Source organism: Petaurus breviceps, unplaced genomic scaffold (assembly GCF_028583685.1).
Source record: "Petaurus breviceps papuanus isolate PSGF00001 unplaced genomic scaffold, PetGlider_PUasm1.0 90823, whole genome shotgun sequence".
NCBI classification, from domain to species: domain Eukaryota; kingdom Metazoa; phylum Chordata; class Mammalia; order Diprotodontia; family Petauridae; genus Petaurus; species Petaurus breviceps.
The window spans coordinates 8,606,969-8,628,340 of NW_027187352.1; the positions used below are offsets into that span (position 1 = coordinate 8,606,969).

The 21,372-nt window shown below is 36.3% G+C and overlaps 1 protein-coding gene across 3 annotated transcripts in view; it reads right to left on the reverse strand.

Moving 5' to 3' along the window:
• RSF1 (remodeling and spacing factor 1) overlaps positions 1–21,372 on the reverse strand; it is a 136,327-nt gene that overhangs the window by 27,699 nt on the left and 87,256 nt on the right. For all 3 annotated transcript variants that reach the window (XM_069070926.1, XM_069070925.1, XM_069070927.1), the window contains 5 exons: positions 20,310–20,516; positions 15,485–15,589; positions 14,197–14,276; positions 7,973–8,027; positions 3,994–4,103 (listed from right to left, as the gene is read on the reverse strand). In XM_069070926.1, coding sequence (XP_068927027.1) covers positions 3,994–4,103; positions 7,973–8,027; positions 14,197–14,276; positions 15,485–15,589; positions 20,310–20,516 — 557 coding nt within the window. The remainder of the gene's footprint in view (positions 1–3,993; positions 4,104–7,972; positions 8,028–14,196; positions 14,277–15,484; positions 15,590–20,309; positions 20,517–21,372) is intronic.

The following is a 21,372-nucleotide window of genomic DNA, read 5'->3' on the forward strand; positions in this document are numbered from 1 at the left end:
ATTATTAAAAGAATTCATTTATATTTGTCAAGATTGCTGGGAAAATTATTAAGTAGTCTGACAAAAATTAGGTTCAGGTGAACATATAAGGATATTTAATAATAAATTCAAAATGGATACATGACCCGAATATTCCAGCTCATACCATTAAAAAAAAAAAAACATTTTTCACAGCTATGGGTAGGATACGAATTTTTAACCAAACAAGGAATGGAGATCATTGCAAAGAATAAGATTGATAATTTTGATTATCTGAAATTGAAAAGTTTTTGTGCACATGAAAAATTAATGCACATAGGATAAGAAGGGAAGCCATTGCCTGGGGAAAAAAATCTGTGTACCAAATTTCTTGGATAAGGGTTTGGTATTTTAAACAAAGAGAAATATACAAAAACAAAAGTCATTCCCCAACAGAGAAATGATATAAAGGACATAAACAAACAGTTCTCAGAAGACCTGCAGACAAAAAACCTTATGAAAGAATGCATTAATAAAAGAAACACAAAGCAAGGAACCCTGGGTTTTTACCTGGCACCTAGCAAAATGGCAAAGATGATAAAAGTTAATTAGGTCTACAGGGGTCAGTGTGGGAGGGGTATAAAAGGAAAGGAATATGACTGCATTTTTGGAGGAGCCATAAATTAGCAGAACCATTTAGAAGGTAATTTGGAATTATGTGAAAAAAGTGACTAAAATGTACATACTCTTTGACCCAGGGGCTCCAGGGTTAAGCATATACCTCAAGGAGGGTGCTGACAAAAAGAAAGGTTCACTATACACCAAAATATTTTTAACAACCCTTTCTCTTTCTCTGGTAGTAAAGAAAAATGTCCACTGATTGTGATGCATAAATGTAATGGAATATTACTTTCCATTGCCTGAACTGATGCAAAGTGAAAAGTCAAAGGGAGAGTCAGAAAAATATAAATAAGGATTACAACATGTAAACGGGAAGAATAACAACTATAAAAGAATTGAAAATGTTAAAAAATTACAAAGAATAAGGTTGGCCCTAAAGTAGAAAAATGAGAAGACAACTCCTTTGCAATGGTGGCAGGGTCCATGTACATGCAACATTGCATATAATTCATTTCACTTCCTTATTTTTTTCTCTTCTACCTCCATTTCTTTTGCATAAAAATATTCTTTGTTACAAGAAATGCTTCTCAGTGGAGAGGGGTGTAGGGGGAAATTAAAAGAATTTTTGTGCAGCTGTGAGGGTCCAGTAGAGATAAGAAAATACAAACTGGTATTGCCCCCAGTACAGAAGCATAATTTCCATTAGGAGCATTCAGCAAACTGAGAGATAAAAGAAAGCTGACAGTGGCTGGAGGCAAGGGTAATGTGCAGTTGAACTGGTTAACTATAAAGGGAGTTAAGTAAGAAGAGAATGAGGGTCATGGACTGGGCTAATGGAGGGATGAAAGAAACTTAAACTGCGATGAAGAAACAATCTATCAATAAGCATTTATTAAGTGTCTATTATATTTCAGGTACTATAGTAGGCACCTGCGATTCAAAAAAAACACCAAAATAATTTTTACTCAAAAGTTTACTATCTAGCAGAGGAGATAATAACTAATATTTCTATAGCACCTATATACAATGTGTGAAGCGCTTTACAATTATTATCTCATTTGCTCTTTCCAACAACCCTCAGAGGCAAGGGCTGTTACTATCCCCATTTTACAGACAAGGTAATTGAGGTAAAAAAAGGCTAAGTTGACTTAACCAGGGTCACAAAGATAGTCTGAGACCAGATTTGAACATGGGTCTTCTAGATTCCAGGCCTAGAGCTCTATCCACTGCACTACTGAGGTGCCCAAATAATCAATACATACAGAAGTATATACAGAATAAATAGATAAAAAATAAATACAAAGTATTTTAGGGAGGAAGGGAAATTGAGAGTTCAAGAGCAAATTCACAGAAATGCTACTTAAGCTGTGTCTTGAAGGGACTCTCAAGTTAGAGGTAAGGAGGACATTTCTTCTCCCCTTTCTTTGAATCTCCATCACGTAAGCGTATGGCATATGTAGGCACTTAATAATGTGTACTGACCATCTAACTGGCATGGGGCACAGTCAGTGTAAAAGGACATAAATGGGAGATGGCATGTAGGCCAATTTGGCTGGGCTGTTAGCTATCAGGAAGGGAAGAAATGTAAAAAATAGGTTTCGGAAGTGTCAGACATAAGGAGAGAGATCATAAGACATTATGAACAATGAGAAGAATTTCACAGTTCAAAAGCAGGGAGGCAGCAAACACATGAAACACTGAGTCCTAAAGAATTCCTCTTCTTGAAGGTGCTATGGTAAGACAGGCTGTGGGAGGTGACTGTACTAGTCAGCTAACAGGATGTATACATTTTTGCTTGGTGTGAGTGAAGGGGGTAAACAGGGAGGAAAACTACTAGGCATGAAATTCCTAAATAAAGTAGGGGAACTAATCTTGATTCATGGAGATGACAACCACAATAAGGATTTGGACTGGGTGATAAAAGTGAATGGGATGAACATAAAGGAGAGTTTGCTGAGCAATGCAGATGTGGCATCAAGGTATAAGCAGTGTGCTAGGAGTGTCCCCAGGTAAAGACTGAGTTTACACATGGCCACAGTTCCTTAGCTGAAGATCAAGATGGCTGAGGATGACACAGACTGAGAGAGGTCAAATATGCATCTGGCATGAAAGCCTTTGTTCCTTTCTTTCAGGCATTAGGCATTGGATCTGAGACCCTGGTGAGGACAGCACCAAACCTGAAGGCCAGCTGCTTTAGCAAGAATTCTATTCTTTGTATCTCTGGACCTCCTAAAGCAGTGGCAGTTTCTAGTAGAATCATAAGCGAATTTGTGAAAATAAATAACAGAATCAAATTTTTCTCTTAAAATATTTCCATAAAATCAACATAGATTCCTCACTAAGAAATCTAGGTTACACACACAGTTAAGTTTGTATGTATGGGTTTTGTCATGTTATGCCAAAAGGCACAGTGAATGAAGGATTGGCAGTTTAGGATCTTTCACTGTATCACACTCCTCCATGGCATGACATGAGGACATCTGAAGAAAAATAGGGGGGATCTGAAAAAGAAATACTTTGGGGATATGTCAGCTGTCTTCATGGGACAATGTCATGGGCCTTATTCTGCGTGGCCTTGATGGGCAGCAGTTGCAGAGAGACAAATTTAGACTTGATGTTAATAAAAACTTACTAACAATTAGAAATGTATCAAATGGAATGGAATGCCTCAAGAAAACCAGGTTTTTCCTCATCAGAGGTCTTCAAACAGAATGTGGGGAATCTCTTTTCGGGTATCTATCCTCTCTCTTTTTTCTCTTTGATATTTAGGCCCTGTAGTGGTATTACTGGGTCCTTTAAAGGTCTCACATAGTTTAGAAACTTTGGGGGCATAGTCCCAAATTGCTTTCCAGAATGGCCCTATCATATTCAGGTATATGTTGTATTAAATGGTCTTTTAATGCTGAAATTCTGTGATTCTCATTCACTCATTCATCACTGATCAGGGATGAAGTCTGTGAAATAAATTCAAGGAAATATACTATTGAATGCTCTACAAAAACAGTCAGTTGTTAGCCTTATAGGTCTTAATTGCAAAGAAAAATGGTGCCTTTTGCAAGATAAACAGCATGTAAATCTTTTAGGGTTTTAAAGTTGCATGTGTTAAGTGAAAAGAATAAGAAATTTGAGATCAGCAAAATAAAGACTTTTATCTGGGTGTTGCCACTATCAGGATGATTGACCTAGAACAAGTCACTTAATCTCCCAGAGCCTCAACTCCCTTATTGTGTTTTGTTTTGTTTTTTTTGTAAAATGAGGGAACTGGAGTAAGCAACTTACAAGTTCCTTCCAACTCTAACATTCTAATATGCTACAGATGGCTAATAATAGATTTAATACACTTCTGATCACTACAAGGAGGAAGCACAGTGAGCTGATTCAGTAATAAAAAAGTCTCTTAGACAAAGGTCCTACCTATAACTTATACATTTCCTTGTTCTTGTTGACCGCCTTTCAAGAAAGTGTGTTTTAGATTTTTTGGAATCTTTCTTCTTTTCTTCATGATCATCAGCTAATTCTGGTTCCTGTTTTAATAACAAAATATTGATTAGGTAGATAGTGCTCATGATCAAATAGAAATTTTACTTATAGTCTTAACAGAGTTGTAACATCTCAAAAAGATAAAATAAATGTGAGATCTGTATACATATTACTTCTTACTTCAAATATACCATGGATTTATGTTTTCATCCTCTTACAGATGCATACTGAAATTCCCTTCTAGGCCTTAGGAGATAAATTTTTCATTGAGTTGCTTTGACTAAAAAAATTCACCACTTAGGCAACCAACTCTACAATAATTAGCTTTTATTTAACTTAACAGGTCAGGTTAGTACTTGGTTGAAAAACACATAGTCCATCGCTGTGCCATCCCTGAGGCCTTTGTTGCTTAGTAAGATTTCTCAGAGATTTGTGATCTGTTGGTTTAGCCTCTGAGAAACCAATTCTGCCTTTAGGCCAAACTTCTGTTAAAAGTGTAAGCACCAATAACACAGATGAGATAGAAAACCAATGGCCAAGTGAGACAGATTTGCTTATTTCAAGCCATTATACATCTGTGAGCTCATCATTTCTTGTATGTATATTTGTTTGACAGGTAGAGAAGAACTAGAAATGTACTGCAATAAAATGTGCAAAGACCATGTTCTTTCCATCACACCAAGTTTCAAAAATTTACAGATATAAGCAACTAATCAAACTAAATTCTGCAGCACCTTGCATTTACTAGAGAAAAGTAAGAATCTTTAACAAGTGATCTTGTACTATGTCTTATCTAAAATTCATCACCTGTGAAGCATAAAAGGGAAATAATTAACTAGGGAAAAAAATCTTTGTAGTAAGTTTCTCTAAAAAAGGTCTCATTTCTAAGATATAGAAGGCATTGATTCAAAAATTTTAAGAATAAGAGCCATTCCCCAACTGACAAATGGTCTAAGGATATGAATGGAAGTTTCCTAAGTAAGAAATCCAAGTTATCTGTTGTTGTTGTGGAATTGCTTCAGTTATATCTGACTCTTTGTAACCCCCATTTGGGGTTTTCTTGGCATACTGAAGTGGTTTGCAATTTCCTTTTCTAGCTCATTTTACAGATGAGGAAACTTAGGCAAAAGGAGTTAAGTGACCTGCCCAGGGTCACACAGCTAGTAAGTGTCAGAGGCTGGATTTGAATTCATAAAGATGAGTCATCCTAATTCCAAGTCCAGTGCTCTATGTACTGTGCATCTAACTGAGCAAGTTATCTATACCCACAGGAAAAAGTGCCCCAAATCAAAGAGAAAAAGCACAAACGTTGGCAGTGCTATGGGAAAATAGGCACACTGATGTAATAATCATAAAAGCTAGCATTTATATAATGATCTCAGGTTTGTAAACCACTTTACTCATAGGCTAACTCATTTACCTTGTTGGAGCTGTGAATTGGTCTGGTCAGTCTGGAAAGTAATATGGAACTATGCCCCCAAGGTTACTCAACTGTGCCCACTACCAGACCTTTATGTCAAAAAGAAAAAGGAGGGCAAAGCCCTTTATGCACAAAAATACTTATAGTCACTCTTTTTGTAGTATCAAAGAACTAGAAACTGAGAAAGATTTCTATCAACTGAGGAATGGCTGAACAAATTACATTACACAAATGTAACAGAATATAATTGTTGTAAAAAAGAACGGTTTTAGAAAAACCTAGGAAAAATTTTATGAACTGATACAGAGTGAAATGAGAACCATAAAAATTTATACTATCAATAGTGTAAGAATGAACAACTCAAAAAAACTTAAGAACTCTGATCAATGCAACAAATAACTGTATTTCCAAAGAACTGTTAATGAAGAATAGCTCATGATAGAGAGGAATGAGAAACATCCATGACACATTTTTGAACATGGTCAATATGGGAATTTGTTTTGTTCGACTACTTGTTATTACAATTTCCTTTTTCTTTCTTCTCTTTTTTCTAGTAGGGTTAGGGATGAGAGGAAGGAAAAAATGCTTAATAATTGAAAAATAAAACTCATCAATCTAGTCAAGCCTAGAATTATCAGCTTTTTTCAACTTTACCAGGCCAGGCTAATACTTAAACAGACACACAGTCTATCACTAAGCCTTCTTCCTTAGTTAATAGTCAAGTGCTATACACATAGCAGGTACTTGTTAAATTTAATTTATATCTACCTTTGATAAGTTGTATGACCTTGGCCATATCATTCAAATTCTCTGAGTGTCAATTTCCTGATCTGTAAAATAGGACAAAAATCTTGTACCTATCTACCTCACAAAGACTTTTATAAGTAAAGTACTTGGTCAGTTATATCATGTAGGTTATGTATTCTACTGGTACCTTGAAATTTCAGGAGAACTTGAAGAAGACCACCAAAAGGCTAGTGCCTGTGTATGCATATGTATATACACATATGCATGCACACACATATATGTATACATGTGTACATGGACTTGTCTCTCCCCTTAGAACGCAAACTCCTTGAGAGGAGACTGCTTCATCCTTTGTACTTGTCTCCCTGGAGCTTTGAACAATAGGCACTTAATGCTTGTTGACTGATAGCACAGCCAGGATTATCTTTCTTATGTGGAGATCTAGTCCTTTCTTTTTCTCAATATTATTTAATTCTTCTTTGTCTACTGAATAAAGAACACATTTTTGCCTCCATCTATCTTCCCAGCCTTATGCTATTTTCTTGCAAATTTGGGAAACTTCTTCAAGCAGACCTATTTTGTTTCTAGAACCTAGTGCTCTTTCCTGCCTGTAACAGAGAGGGTTCCCACCATTCCCTCAGTCTGGAATGTTTCCTCTCCTATTTGCTGAATTCCAACCCAATTTTGAAAGTCCAATTCAATGCTCCTTTTGTGACACCTTCACTGAGTGACAGAGTTGTTTGTGATGCTCCCCCCACGATCTATGATATCATTTTGTCATCTCTGCAATGCACCTATTAAGTATTGTGATCACCCTATAAGACTGTAAACTACTGTAGCACAAGGATTATAACTTACCTAAACTCTGCATCAACTCCAGTGCTCAGTACACTGCCCTACATGTCACAGTCATTTAGTAAGTCAATAAGCATTTGTTAGGTGCCTATTATGTGCCAGGCATTGAGCTAAATACTGAGGATACACACAAAGGCAAAAAGATGTTCCTGCCCTCAAGAAACTCATAACATGCCAGTAACTATGTACAAAGGAGCTGTATACTGTACATAAATTAGAAATAGGCAACAGATTAGCTTTTAAGTCTTTCTATATGAAGATGGGATTTTAGCTAGGATTTAAAGGAAGTCAAGGAAGCCAGGCAGAGATGATGAAAGAAAGAAATACAGACATACAACTGAAGTAAGCAAATGAACACAAGGCAAATAATGTTAATTGTTTTTCCCAAGTTAACCTTATTTAGAATCCTTATTATAATCTAATTTTCTGGGAAAGAACTTAATTTGGTAAAGAAACAACTAAGTGGGGCAGCTAGGTGGCACAGTGAATAGAGCACCGGCCCTGGAGTCAGGAGGACCTGAGTTCAAATCTGCTCTCAGACACTTGACACAAAACTAGCCGTGTGACCTTGGGCAAGTCACATAACCCAAACTGCCCTACCTTCCACCCTCCAAAAAGAAAAAAAAAAAGAACCAACTAAGTAAAAAAGCTTAAAATGCAACACACTACTGATGATTAAACATTATCAGCTTTACATAGTGTTTTGGCATGTAAAGTTCTCTTATTTTTAAATTTCAGTAATGACTTTTAAGGGCTGAAATTTTGGTTCTAAAAAAATACCTTTTTACATTGTTAAAAAAAAATAATAAACTTTCATGCTACATTCCAGGTAGTTTGATTTGCTGGAAATTATCAATATTTTTACTTTATATTAGAAGCATATCACCTTACCTGTGGAGGGATGATGTTTTCAATACTGATACCCACATATACCAATCGCTCTTTCCTTAAACGAAAAAGAGAAAGCAAAACAAAAAATTACCTTAAGAAAGCTTTGTAAATATTATCTGAGTTGTACAAAGAACTACCAATACAAAAAACTACTAATTTTATACTAAAGACTAAAATTAAATTTATAAATGACACACTGTCTTTATATATACTAACTGAACAAGATTACGATTTGATTTGGGGGGGGGTGGGGGGGTGTCATTCAAAACATGGTACTGATCTCAGGTCTTCCTGACTATAAAGATGGCTCTCTAGGCACTATATTTGGCTGCTTCACTTAAAGAAGGAAGACATTTCCCCAGGGTCAATCCTTGGTCCTATTGTCTTACATCCTAATTTATTTGCATTTTCAACTATCATATCATATTGAATTATTAGCATCAGGAAGGATTTTAGAGTTCATTAGCCCAATTAGTTCATTTTATAAATTAGGAATAAAGTCCCAGAGAGGATTACATCTTAGTAAGACTAAGACTTTTTTGGACACCCTACAGAACTAGCCCAAGTTAACACAGAGTTAAACACCAGCTCTGAGACAAGTCTCAACATTTTCCAACTCCCAGTCTCTAGGGCTTATTCAATCATACCATATTACCTTCTTATTTCCTGTGCCCTTAAGTTGTGAAGATATAAGGCTAATGAAAATGAGAAAACAGAGTTGCTGAAACTCTAAATTTATTTGTAAGGAACCTCAACAGTCACCAAGTCCAACCCTTATCTGAAGTATTAAGTGCAGTTCTCCTACTTTTGCCCTCTGAATTCATAGAGAATAAAAGGGTTACATCTTTTCCTACACACATCAATTTTACAACTGTCCAGACAACTGGTCATCCAGTCTCTATCTGAAAAGGCACTGTAGTATAATAAAAGAATATTAAAACATCTAGAAGCAGCTAGGTGACACATGCAATGCCTAGAGTCAGGAAGAACTGACTTTCTAACCAGCTTCAGATACTAACCAGTTTTGTAACTCTGGAAAATTTGCTTAACTTCTGTAAGGCTCAGTTTCCATAAGTGTAAAATGGAGATAATAACAGCACCTACTTCCCAGGGTTGTTGTAAGGATCAAATGAAATAATATCTATAAAGCATGTAGCACACTGTCTGTCACATGGTCAGCACTTTATTACTGATGATGATTACTAAATGTGAAGTCAGAAAACTTAAGTTCAAATCCTGGTTTTGCTATAGGACCTGTATGAATTTAGATTAGTCACTTAACAAATCAGGCCTTAGTTTTCTAATGTGTAAATGAGGGAGAGTTTGCTGTTCCTTCCCTCTATAAATCTTATGACTTCGAATGACATAGACTCATTACTTTATGAAGCTGCTCATTCCATTTTTTGCACCAACCTAATCTTTAGAAATCTCTTCCTTCTACTGAAGTCAAGCTTGCTGCTTTATAATTTACGGTGTTACCTCTTCAGAAATCTTATGTACTCTGCTTCCCCCTGCTGGCAAAGCCTACTTATCTAAACTAAGGTCAGTAATATAAAATTTTCACACCTCCTCAGTGATGCAAGCTGACTCTAAAGATGCAACAAGCATCTATCTGCACATCCATTTTCCAAGGCATAAGTAAATATTCAATGTATAGGATCAGCTTTATTACTGCAGAAAGACAGTGTAAGCTACACTGAAAAAATGGCTCATACAACAGAAACTTTCCCTAAAGTTGTATGCTAATGAGTGATTCTTCTCTGGGTTCAATGAAAGATTATAAGAGAAACAACAGTATAACTACATAGGAGTAAATAAACTCTTAAGATACCAAGGTGAAAGACAGGGGGCTCAACAATAAACCCACAGGCTACAATGTGTGTGCATTTTGTTTCCCTGTAAAAGAAAATCGCTTCAGGGCGGCTAGGTGGTGCAGTGAATAGAGCACTGGCCCTGGAGTCAGGAGGACCTGAGTTCAGATCCAGCCTCAGACACTTAACACAAAACTAGCTGGGCAAGCAACTTAATAACACCAATTGTCCTACCTTCCCCCCTCCAAAAAGCCAAAAGAAAAATCTTTAAAAAAAAAAAAAAGCAGCTTCACTTTGGGAAGATGTGGTCTGAATATAAATTGCTCTTTCTCCTTACATCTGACTTACATAAAGCATAAATATGGCCTATGATTACTTTTTAGTCAAATATGCCAACAAAAGTAGCATTTAAAAAGTTATGATAAAAATTAACAAAACACTATTATTTGAATTGAAATAAATGTTTAAAAATTGATGTTCTATTACATATAATTAAAGAAAAAATAATTTTGCGTGATACTTCAATTTGTTAAAGGGTCTTGGTATCCTATCCAATGATACACTCCTCAAATAATGCATGTCCATTCTCCATGAATTTTTATCCATGTTCTCCAATAAGTTTACATTTGACCATAAGTGCCAAGGGTTTTACTGGAGTTATATATTTTTTTGCTTTTTGGAGGGCAGTTAGAGTTAAGTGACTTGCCCAAGGTCACACGGCTAATTTTCGTGTTAAGTGTCTGAGGCCACATTTGAACTTAGGTCCTCCTGACTCCAGGGCTGGTGCTTTATTCACTGCGCCACCTAGCCGCCCTTATTGGAGTTATTTTGACATCATGAGGATTCCAACAGAGCAAGCAGGAAAACGTCACTCTCACCAAATAACCACTACATCACCTCATTTACATTACTTCTCATTTATAAATCTTATAATGTAAAAATTATAAAATTATAATGTATCACGACATGCTTAGGCCTCACATGCATGGATTTTCCTGTTGTATTTTGCATTATCTCTGGCTGAACTATGCTTGAATCCCATCTCAAACACTTACAAGCTGCAGCACAAAGCCTGTAGCACAGCAGTGGCTATGCTTAATGACTGATTATAAGGAGGGTAAGGAATGGTGGATAATGCCATAGAGACTAAAGGAATGGTGGTGCTGAAACCGTAGACCTGGGAGACTGGAGAAATGGAAGTGCCTTAAGAGTCTGTAAGGTGGAAGGCAGAAAAGAATGAGCTCTGTGTCCCCAGGACATCCAGTCTCAAATGCCTAATGGGCAAGTGGTGATACAGGACTAAAATGGGAGAAACTAGGACAGGAACAGAAACGACAGGTACAATCACTCTTAAGCAGCATGATGTGATGAGCCAGCAAATGAGTGGAAGTAAAAGGAGAACCAGAAGACAGGCTTGTCATCAAAAACCATAAAGTACAGTTACCCCTTCCCCATAGTAGGGGGTTACTGGTGCAGCTCCCTTGCTATCTGAAAAATTCATGTAAAACTTTCTGGCCCTCCCTCTGTACCAGACGAGAAATCTTAATTATTATGGTATTAAAAGACCAAATACATTAATATTATACAATACTATACACATATTTTATGCACTTCTGAGTTGTCTTTTCTCTGTTGTCTGCCGACCTTCACGTGTCATCTGCGGCTTCCACAAAAGTCCCAAAAAATTCCCATTTAATTTCTTATACTGATTCACAATGTATTGAAATTGTGATGGGGAAAGTTGTGATGTAGAAGAGATAATTGTATATAGGAGGAGACTGTAATCAACAATGTCTCATACTGCACAAAGTTAAAGAAGAATGAGAACTAAGACCACTGGATTTGGCAATTAAGAGATCACTGGATTTGGCAGAGAGGAATTTCAGCTGGGTGACAAAGCAGAAAGCTAAAATGCAACTCTGTGCTTGATCCAGGAAAGTGCTTAATGCCAGTTTTATGCTGCATTTAATATTAATGATCAAAGGACTGCTGAACACAATTTTTGTTTTTGTTAGAAGAGAGACTTTAAGGTGTTTTTTTTTTCTCCTCTATTGAGTAAATACTGTTTTAGTCAACAGGTAGCATATTGGGATCTTGTATACTATGAAAGTCTGCCTAAACTCTTCTAATGCCTTCATAAAAGACACCGTTGATACTTGTGGATTATTCTCAAAACAGATATGTAGATAGGAAAACAGATATATTGATCAGTAAGATCAGTATTACTCTTAATTGTCCTTTTCTGGGGGTGGTGGTAATGGTAATGTCTGAGATGCTTTTTCTTGCAGACAGAAGCTCATATCTGTTCAGTTTCTATATCATTGATATCTTCCCCCTTTAGAATGCTGAAGAATCTATCCATCAATATCATCACAACTGTGTCATCTCTAGCACAGGCCCCTTTGGTTCAGCTTTCCCCATATTAGTTTTCTTCAATTACACTTCCACTAAAAGTGCATCTGGGACTGTGATATTAGAATTCAAATGCAGTAGCTCCATTGTCCTTGATAGTGAAGATATTTACACATCTTTCCCATTTTTGGTCTGTTTGTTGTCCTTCCATTCTTACCTTTCAATATCCTCAGGTGGATTTTGCTATCTTTAAATTGGTTCTTCCCTCCACTGTTTTATTAGGCTCATAATGCACCACTCGTTTTCTGTCTTAGACTTTATAAATGAGTTTATATTTTGAACCAGTGTTGTCCTTGGCTGCCATTCTGGGTCAAGTGATGGCTGGCTAGCAATGTTTTTAGGTTCTGTGGTCTTCTCATTTTGAAACCTGATTTCTACTGGTCAGTAGTATATTTAATTAGACCAGGTCAAAACTTTTTTCTCATTTTCATTTTTTCTTTTAGTTCTGTATCAATTTTGATCTCTGCCCTAACAAAAGATCTACAGCTGACTAAAAAATGACTCCCACATCAGTAATGATGGTAAAATACAATTCATTTCTGGTCACGCTCCTTACTGTGCAACATGTCCACTGCCTGCTGATTATTTTTTAAATGTTCATAACTGTATAGATATGAGCTTATATGTAAAAGTTTATAGGTCTCAAGGCTCTCTCATTCATAACTCTTTGACCAAACTTCCCAATATAGATTTTGCTGTCCTCACTTATACCCATCTTCACACTGAAGCTATGAAGCATCATATTATTTTATAATATTTTTTACATATATTACAATTATTTACATATATATATTAATTTAATTTGGAGAGGTTTATAACATTCTTTGCATAATTTCTCAACTTCTCCATGGCAATGGATAACTATTTGCATGCTGGTTTGACTGAAAATACTTTTCATGAATACTATATAAAAGGACAAAATACCCAATAAAGTTGTGTTTCTTGTTGCCTTTGGATGCATACTAAAACTCACTGTTTGTTCCTTTCTTTGCCTTTTCAAGAAGCTGTAGGTATCCTTCCATTTAGATTTAACTTCCTTTTGAATTCTGGTTTTGTTAAGCAATTCTCAAAATTGTAAAGATTATGTTCATCTGGTACAGGAGTTCTTACTTTGAAGTCTATGAACTGGGACTTTTAAATCTTTTCATACCTGTATTTCAATAAAATGGCTTTCTAGTCCTATGTACTTTATTGTATTTCTTTAAAAAGATAATTCTGCAAAGGGATACACAGGCCTTGCCAGACTGATTGCCAAAAGGCTTCATGACACTATGAAGGTTAAGAGTCCCTGCTCTTGTATTATGACTATACAACGATCATTGCACCTTATATTTAATGAATACAGTGACATTTATCAAAGACCTAAAGACTATGTAGCTCTTAGTATCCTCTGTCCTGTTTTCTAATGCTTTACTACCATCATTAAAGCACAAATAGAAGAAGTGGGGGCCATTTTCTATTTTCCTTTGTTTCATGGGTTGCCCTATCCAAAGAATTCCTCACCAAGTGATCAACCTATTGGTAATATGCTTTTCCGTACACATCTAGAAACCATTCATTGCCATAACTGGATCTGACACCTTTCCAGTCTGGCAAAAACATGCCAGAGCATATATTCCACAGATATAGTCATTGGACAACCTCTACGGTCAGTTCTATGCAATTGTGTGGCATCACAGTGAACTTTACATAATTTTTATTTGATTATAATTTTATTTTTCACAGAATCTCATTTTAGGTCCTCAATTTGGAGGACCTATATACCTACCTACACACACACACACACACACACACACACACACACACACACACACACACTCGTTCTCATGCTAGTAGGGTAACTCCTTCAAAACATTTAAATATAGGCAAGATTTACATTCTTCTTTACCCTCCACATTGTTGGAAATATCATGGACCCTCAAGAAACACTTGGCTAGTTAGTTGATTTGAAGCTCTGCAAGATAAATCAATGTGAACATCCCTATACAACACCTTTAGTACCTTCGTTCAGCACGTTCCTTCTTTTTCAAGGCAACATCCAAATCCTGCAATTGCTCCTCTAGCTTCTCACAGAGAAGTTTCTGTAAGGAAAAAGAGTTAAGATGTCGATTTTTTTTGGGGGGGGGGGGTAAATTTATTGGCATTTTTTTTGGGAGGGGCAGTTGGGGCTAAATGACTTGCCCAAGGTCACACGGCTAGTTTTTGTGTTAAGTGTCCTAGGCCACATTTGAACTCAGGTCCTCCTGACTTCAGGGCCGGCGTTCTATTCACTGCACCACCTAGCCGCCCCAATGTCAATTTTCTATATGAGGAAAACACTTCTGCTAAATAATCTGATATTTCTTAGTTAACTGACGTTAATGACAAAGGAGGGTTGCATGTTACATGAGACCAATGAAACACTGGGACAGGTAAACTAAAGGCTCAGAGCTCCACTGAACTCAACATAAGTTCTAATTCTCTGAAGTGAAGCACTCTTGAGGATAACAGGTAATGATCAGTTATGCAGGGATACATACTTCTTACATAGAGTGTTGGCAGGGATTCATGCTGGAGCAGTATCTGACCAACATGTATACAAAAAGAGATAAAGAAAAGAAAAACTAAGATACCAGAGGGAGATAAATGGATACTAAGTTAAAACAGAACTGATCCATACTGAACTGATAAAGATGTGCCTGGATGTGGCAACTTCACTGAGTAATACAAAATCTTTATTCATTTGTAAAACAAAGCCAGGATATAAAGTCTATTACACTTGGTGAGAGGTAGAATAATAGGGCCTCCACACAAAGTCCTATATCTCATCCCTTCAACATTGCAAAGGAATTCATCTGGAGAAACATCCAAGAAGTGACATTTTTATCTCTCCTAAAACAAAAAAAAATTCCTGTTTGCAAGCAGAGAGGCAAAAAACAAAAGGAGAATGAAACCAAAGATGAATGAAAGTAAAATATTCACTTGCATTAATTTAAAGCTGGAGCAAATGTGTAAGTCTGAGGCAAATACAAATCAAAATAAAGTGAAAATTAAGAGTTATATATAAATGAAGAGGAATGGGACAGGAAGAGTGAGAGGGTTGCTTCAGAAAAAAAAGCAGCATTTTAAGAGATGCTATTATATTTTTTGATAATTCATCAGTTTCTGTGAGTACAGAAATCTGTACAAGACACAAATAGTGTTTACAGATTACTCTGAGGATAAAAGATGCCATAGAGATGCCAGGTATTATTAATTTAAATCTAAAAACACTGATTATATATAGTGAGTACAAACAAAGGTCTCATACGTGTTGGCAAGGGGGACAAAACCACTCTCCATCAGGAATTATCATCAAGGGTGGTCGAAGGCAAGCTGTATGGTATCCACTGTCACATGAGTCACACAAAAGAATCTGGAAATAAAAAAAGATCAATGTCACCCTAATTCTATGGGAAAGATTAAATTACTCCATTTTTAGAAAAGATAAAATCATAGAGTTATAGCTTAGAGAGACCTCTGAGATCACCTATTTGAATTCCCTGTACTCCCAATTTTTTATATACAATGAAAATGAGACCGGGCCAGGGTTATAGATAGGACAAGGGCATCAATCGAAATAGCTTGGCTCTCAGGACAACTGCTTTTCATCACAGTATTCTTTCTCCATACTCTTCAAAGTCTTTCAGAATCTTTATTTTTCCTCAAATCTCAGGCTGGTTATGAAGCTCATATATACCTATATATGTATAGGTATATATATATATATATATATATATATATATATATATATATAGAGAGAGAGAGAGAGAGAGAGAGAGAGAGAGAGAGAGAGAGAGAGCTACAGTTTACAAAACACTTTCTCCCAATAATCTAAGCATAATTTATGTTTTAAAACGAGGAAAGATGTTCAGAGTGTTAATGTGACAGGAGAAGCCTCATGCAAATCCAAATCTTCAGACTCAATAGAAGCATACAGCTTGAGTGCCTATAGAAACTGAAGACAGGTATGCTTGGAGGCAGGAGATAAATGTGAATGAAAGGAAGATGATAAAGTCTACTTTAAATTTTTCCAAAAGGCCAGTCTCATTCCCTGAAAAAGAGGAGGAAAGTCTCTTCTTTGACCTCCTCCAAATCCCTTTCACAGCCTATGCTTCCAGGGTCCTGATTTATGAAAATGATTCATGTTCATAACAATAACAGCTCACATTTATATAGTGCCTTAAGTTTTCTACAATATGTCCTCCCTTTAGCCCTAGAAGCAGGAAAAGTATCATCTCCATTTTTCAGATGGGATATATCACATGGCCTTGGGGTGCTTTCCACTATAAACTACAATGTTTTTTTTGAGGCGTGCTGTTTGGCATTCCAACTGATGTGCATTATAGGCTGCATTACAGGAATATGGGCCTGGGACACTAAGTACTACTTACAACATTGTTTTTATAGGAAAATGTGTCCTAAGTTGTGACTGATTCAATTGGAAGGCAATGTAGTTTAGCTGAGAGCACTGACTAGAAAAGAGAAGACTGGATTTCTAGTCCTACCTCTGCCACTTACTAGTCCACTACTTCATTCAGTATGTGACCAAGAGATGCCTGATTTCCTGATTTTCATTTATTTATTTATTTATTTGTTTGTTTGTTTGTTTATTTATTTTGCCTTTTGGAGGGCAATTGGGGTTAAGTAACTTGCCCAAGATTATACGGCTAGTTTTTTTTGTGTTAAGTGTCTAAGGCCGGAACCAAACTCAGGTCCTCCTGACTCTGGTGCCATGCTTTACCACCTAGCCGCCCCTCCTGATATCTTTTTAAGGGGAAGTTAGAATTGTCAATGTAGGACAAACCAAGAAACTACTCACTGGAGGCAAGTAATGACTGATCCCCAATGAGCACTAAAGGTTCCGACTTCATTTATTTTGTAATTTGTTTATCCTGATGCAAAATTAAACTGAAGCTTCTCTATTGAGTATTCACCATGGAAACGACCTTCTAAATTTATGAACTGGTAAACTCAGTAGTAATTACTGGCCTCCTCAAATTTTCCTAGCAATACCTTTTGACTCTCATAGCAAACTTATTTATAAACATATCACATCTGAAATGGCTGGTAACCTCCTTTAGGAGGTATTTTCAGTGTATCGCAGTAGTTTCCTCACAGGAGGCACTAAATGTTTGCTGAATTAAATTAATTAAAGTCAGGTTACTTAAAAAAAAAATCTTCCTGAGCCCCAGTTTACTTATTTGTAAAACCTGAAGTTCAGAGTTTGATGTGATTTTTATCTAAGGATAATACCTACCTTGACATTAATAGATTGTGATGACATTACATAACATACATATGCAAAAGTGCTTTAAAGCACAATAACATGTTAGCTAAATGTAAAGCATACATAAACTTTTTGAGTAAAACATTCAATCTGTGGGTCCCCCATTTTACTGATTGTACATACAACAGATCAAATTTCATCACAAGGAATACCATCACAATGCAAATTTCATTTTAAAATTGTTAACATATTCAATTCTAATTATATTAGTAGTATCATGAATGTAACGACCAAATGAGATAACATACGTAAATACTTTCCCAAATCTCACTGGAATACAAGCTCCTTATGACTAGGGACTATTTCTTTTTCTGAGTTTATACTGCTGGCACCAGGTACAAAGGAAGTAAGGGATGCCAGCAGGGCCTCTAGCTCAACATAATTTCACAGATAAGGAAACTGTGGCCCATGGAAGTTCCCTGCCCTGCTCAAGATCACAGAATGTTTCAGAGATAGGATGAACCCAGGGCCTCTGATTCCAAATTCAGTACACCTTCTATTTTAACATACACACTGCTTCAACACATTATTAATAAAATTTCAGGATAACAAATCATTTACATATCTGTTTTAAGATTATTTTAAATTAGATTTAAAATATTTATTATTAACTCATAAGGGTGCTGTTTTGTAAATATTTCTCTGTTTTTGTCCCTGGTGTAGAGAGAAAAAAAGGGTGTGTCCAAAGTACTCTGTGCCAGGAGTAAATACTGAAGGATTTTATTCTTTACAGAGAACTCTAGTGCATACCCCTAGAATATGGTGAGCACTTAAAACTTACTAAATCAATGACCACCTGCCCAGTATAAGCAGTTCATGGATACTATTGTCAGGGCTGCAGTCACTCCCCTGCAGTAAGTTAAACACTTGTCAGAAGAATGCCAAGGATAAGGGTGCTGTAAGCTTTACCAATCCACTCATCATTGACCACAGAGATGTACAGATACTGGACAAAAGATGCTGGAGTCCATCTTCATATTAATTTCCCATTATATGCTTATCATGGCAGATTTATTACTATTTAGTACTATTACTGATGCTCCTACATAACTTAACTTTATATCACTGAAATAACGATTGCAAGGTGAACCTAGAAAAGCATCCAAAGTATCTACATTTGAGAGCATAAACGAAGAATCTTGTGGTTCTCTCATAGCACACTGCCTATACTGTGAACACGACACAAAATTCTATCCCAGAATGGCTTGCTTTCGAGTCACAGTCTCTTCACTGTTTGGTATTTACAGTCTTCACCAAGAATATTCATTCAAATGTCATGTAATAGATTGGCTAGGTAGTCCAATTTTCCCTTCACTTATTGCCTGAGTATTTTTCTTAATGTAGACATCTGGTTGCATCATTCTTTTGCTCAAAATCCTTACAGTATATAAATTCAAACTTCTCAGAGCAGTCTCCAAATTCTTTGACAAGCTAGTACCACCTTACCTTAACTAATCTTATCTCATCTTCTTACCATCCAGGTATTCTAAACTCTAGGCAAAACTGTATGACTCTCTATCCCCCAACAGGAAGGCTTCTTCACCAGATACTAAGAATTTGTCTCTTGTGGCACACAAATAAATCAAATGTTAGTTTCTAGTTCTCCTGACCTGGGCTATTCACTTTGAAAAAGTACACTCAACACCAAAAAAAAAAAATCATAAAAAGCTCCCACTATTCCTCTGAGCAATCTTGTATAATTTCACTATTTTATTCTGTCTATTTGGGCTGTTTATTTTAAGGCAACAAGAATGAGTATCCTCCTGTGATTCAATCAAGACTTCAAACATGGTTTACATACACCAGAAATGCTATTATTATTAAAGAACTTTTAGGATAGTGCATCATTTCAAGAAATTATTTATAATTCTATAAATATCCTTCTCATTCTCAGTCTTAACTTCAATATATGCTATGATGCAGCATAGTCTAGTAAAACAGACTGGCCTATTGGACTAACACTCCTTGGGTCTGTATTCTTCTTCTGGTCCTGTTACTTACTATCTACATGACTAGACAAATCACCTAACTGTCCTGAACCTCAGTTTCTGCAATTGTAAAATGAGGAAAACAGGATCATAGAAAATTTTTTTTTTTTGCTTTTTGGAGGGGGAAAATTAGGGCAATTGGGGTTAAGTGACTTGCCCAAGGTCACACAGCTAGTAAGTGTTAAGTGTCTAGGGATGAATTTGAACTCAGGTTCTCCTGACTCTAGGGCCAGTGCTCTATTCACTGCGCCACCTAGCTGCCCCAGGTTCATAGAATTTTTAGAGTCAAAGGAAATCTGAAAGATCATCTATTTAGTTGAATCACTTTACTGAACAAAAAAGAAAGCTGAGACCTAGAGAAGTTAGTAATTGCTATCCTGTTTCCCTCATAGGGTTGCTGTAAGGATTAGATGAGACAATGGCTCACGAGGCAATATTCTGTTTCTGTTCCCTTCAATGTTTTCTCACTTCAGTTAAGATAGGATGCAAAAGACATTCTTCTGTTATTGGTGCTGTTGTTTTTGGCAAGGCAGTTGGGGTTAAGTGACTTGCCCAGGGTCACACAAGTGTCTGAGGCCAGATTTGAACTCAGGTCCTCCTGACTCCAAGACCCACACTCTAATCCACTGTACCACCTAGCTGCCCCATAGATGCTGTTTAAAAATTCCTTTTATAACTCCTTAAACCACGTGGAACAAAGGGATAACAAAAGACAGCAAAGAAAGAAACATCTAATTCACATGCTACAACTAGGATGCTCAGTAACAGCTATTACAAGCCACGGATTTGAAAGGGATGGATTTATAACAGGGACATACTAGCTCAGGATGATTGGGAAGGCCACATTTCTTGCATGGTTCATCATCATCTGCTGGCACAACTTCCTCAGTTTCTTTTTCTTCCTCCTCTTCTGACTCTGCAGATGATTTTTCACTCTCAGATTCTTCACTTTCATCATTGCTAGAATATTTCCATCGACCACGTGTTCGAGAACCCGTCCACCGGACTTTGTTCTTAGATTTCATCTAGGATAAAATAAAAAGTGGTAGTATGTTTATCTTATAACACTAAGTATCGATCACTGACTCTCACAAACTGCTGTTATAAAAGTATTCTAATTAGAAAGTAAAGGGAATTTAAAAATCTAAACAAGCCAGAAGTAAATCCTAGAACTGCAGAGTTGTATGAGACTTCAGTAGTCATCTACTCCTCTACTGGAGGCATGAATGCCCTTCACAGTATACCGAAAAAAGGAATCATCTAACTTCTATTTGAACATTTCTTAGCACAGGAAACTTATTCTCAAGAAAGGAGACCCCGGGGCTATCAGCATTTTGCACATATTAGGTGCTTTACAAATGTTTATTTAATTGATGATTAGACAATTTTTCTTTAGTGTGAACTAAAATTTGTCTCAAAGTAATTTGTATTCTCTTTATTCTGACCTAGTTCTGCTTTCTGGAATCTACTCCCTCTTCCACAAGACTGCTATGCAAATATTTGAAGAAAGTGATTATGTTCCTCCTGAGTCTTTCTCTAGACAAATTACCTCCAATTCTTTTAACCAATCATCTTACAACAAAATTCATGATACTTAAAGATATTTAAAAGTTCTGCTTATTCATAGAACAGAAGTCAATTCAATGCACACATTCTATAAACCTTATATTACTATATATCACATTACATATTCTATATCACAGATATACTAGGATAGTGCAAAAGATTCTAACAGAAAGAAAACAACATTTTTGTTTTGTGAGTTACTTTTATGTTCCTTATGCAAATACAACTAAGGAAAGAAGACAATGAAAACATGTCTTTTTGCCACTTCTTAATAAATAGGATGAAGGTGTAAAAATGCAGAAAAGACTCTAAAAT